This window comes from Colobus angolensis, unplaced genomic scaffold (assembly GCF_000951035.1).
Source record: "Colobus angolensis palliatus isolate OR3802 unplaced genomic scaffold, Cang.pa_1.0 Scaffold328, whole genome shotgun sequence".
Classification (NCBI taxonomy): Eukaryota; Metazoa; Chordata; class Mammalia; order Primates; family Cercopithecidae; genus Colobus; species Colobus angolensis.
The window spans coordinates 2,651,193-2,652,285 of NW_012116577.1; the positions used below are offsets into that span (position 1 = coordinate 2,651,193).

The 1,093-nt window shown below is 42.9% G+C and overlaps 1 protein-coding gene across 1 annotated transcript in view; it reads left to right on the top strand.

Annotated features, from left to right (window-relative positions):
• DSPP (dentin sialophosphoprotein) overlaps nt 1–883 on the top strand; it is a 6,138-nt gene extending 5,255 nt beyond the window's left edge. Inside the window, exon 6 of the mRNA XM_011951817.1 lies at nt 1–883. This exon is cut by the window's left edge and continues 33 nt beyond it. Coding sequence (XP_011807207.1) covers nt 1–549 — 549 coding nt within the window. The 3' untranslated portion in view covers nt 550–883.
• The last annotated feature ends 210 nt before the right edge of the window (nt 884–1,093 follow it).

Below are 1,093 nucleotides of genomic sequence, written 5' to 3' on the forward strand. Positions count from 1 at the left end.
AGTGATAGCAGCGATAGCAGTGACAGCAGTGATAGCAGTGACAGCAGTAATAGCAGTGACAGCAGTGATAGCAGCGATAGCAGTGACAGCAGTGACAGCAGTGACAGCAGTAATAGCAGTGACAGCAGCGATAGCAGTGACAACAGTGACAGCAGCGATAGTAGTGACAGCAGTGATAGCAGTTACAGCAGCGATAGCAGTGACAGCAGTGATAGCAGTAACAGCAGTGACAGCAGTGATAGCAGTGACAGCAGCGACAGCAGTGATAGTGACAGCAGCAAAAGCAGTGACAGCAGTGATAGCAGTGACAGCAGCGACAGCAGTGATAGCAGTGACAGCAGCGAAAGCAGTGATAGCAGTGATAGTGACAGCAGCAATAGCAGTGACAGCAGCAACAGCAGTGACAGCAGTGATAGCAGTGACAGCACATCTGAAAGCAGTGATGAGAGTGACAACCAGAGCAAGTCTGGTAATGGTAACAACAATGGAAGTGACAGTGACAGTGACAGTGAAGGCAGTGACAGTAACCACTCAACCAGTGATGATTAGAACAAAAGAAAACCCATAAGATTCCCTTTGTGAAAAGTTTGGTAATGGGATAGGAAAAAAGATTTCCAAGAGAGTAAAGAAAGGGGAGAGATAAACAGAAGACATATGTAAACATCCACAAAAACAAGTAGGGGAATCAAATCAAACAGTTGGATTCAGAACCAAGGCCTAACTCCTGCAGAGAGAGACTCTGAATGCATGACCTTTGGTACATGCCTGTTAATATTCATGTTCTGAAAATATTTTGTTAAAAGTGTAAGTCTAAACATAAAACAACAATTAAAATATTCTTTAATACTTCACGCAGAAACCTCAAGTAATCACTACATGATAACTTTAAGTGCCACGTGCTGCAGAGAATGTAACAGGCAGATACATCTTAAAAGCAACCTGTGGCATCGCCTTAAGTCTCCATAGTTACGTATTCTGGAGAGGTGGTCTGCTTACCGCTGAGTAAAAGATGCTGTACTGTGATAGCCAACTTGGCTTTGGATTCAATTGCTTGTTCTATGGAAGAAGTACATTTATTTGTTACATGAAAAAA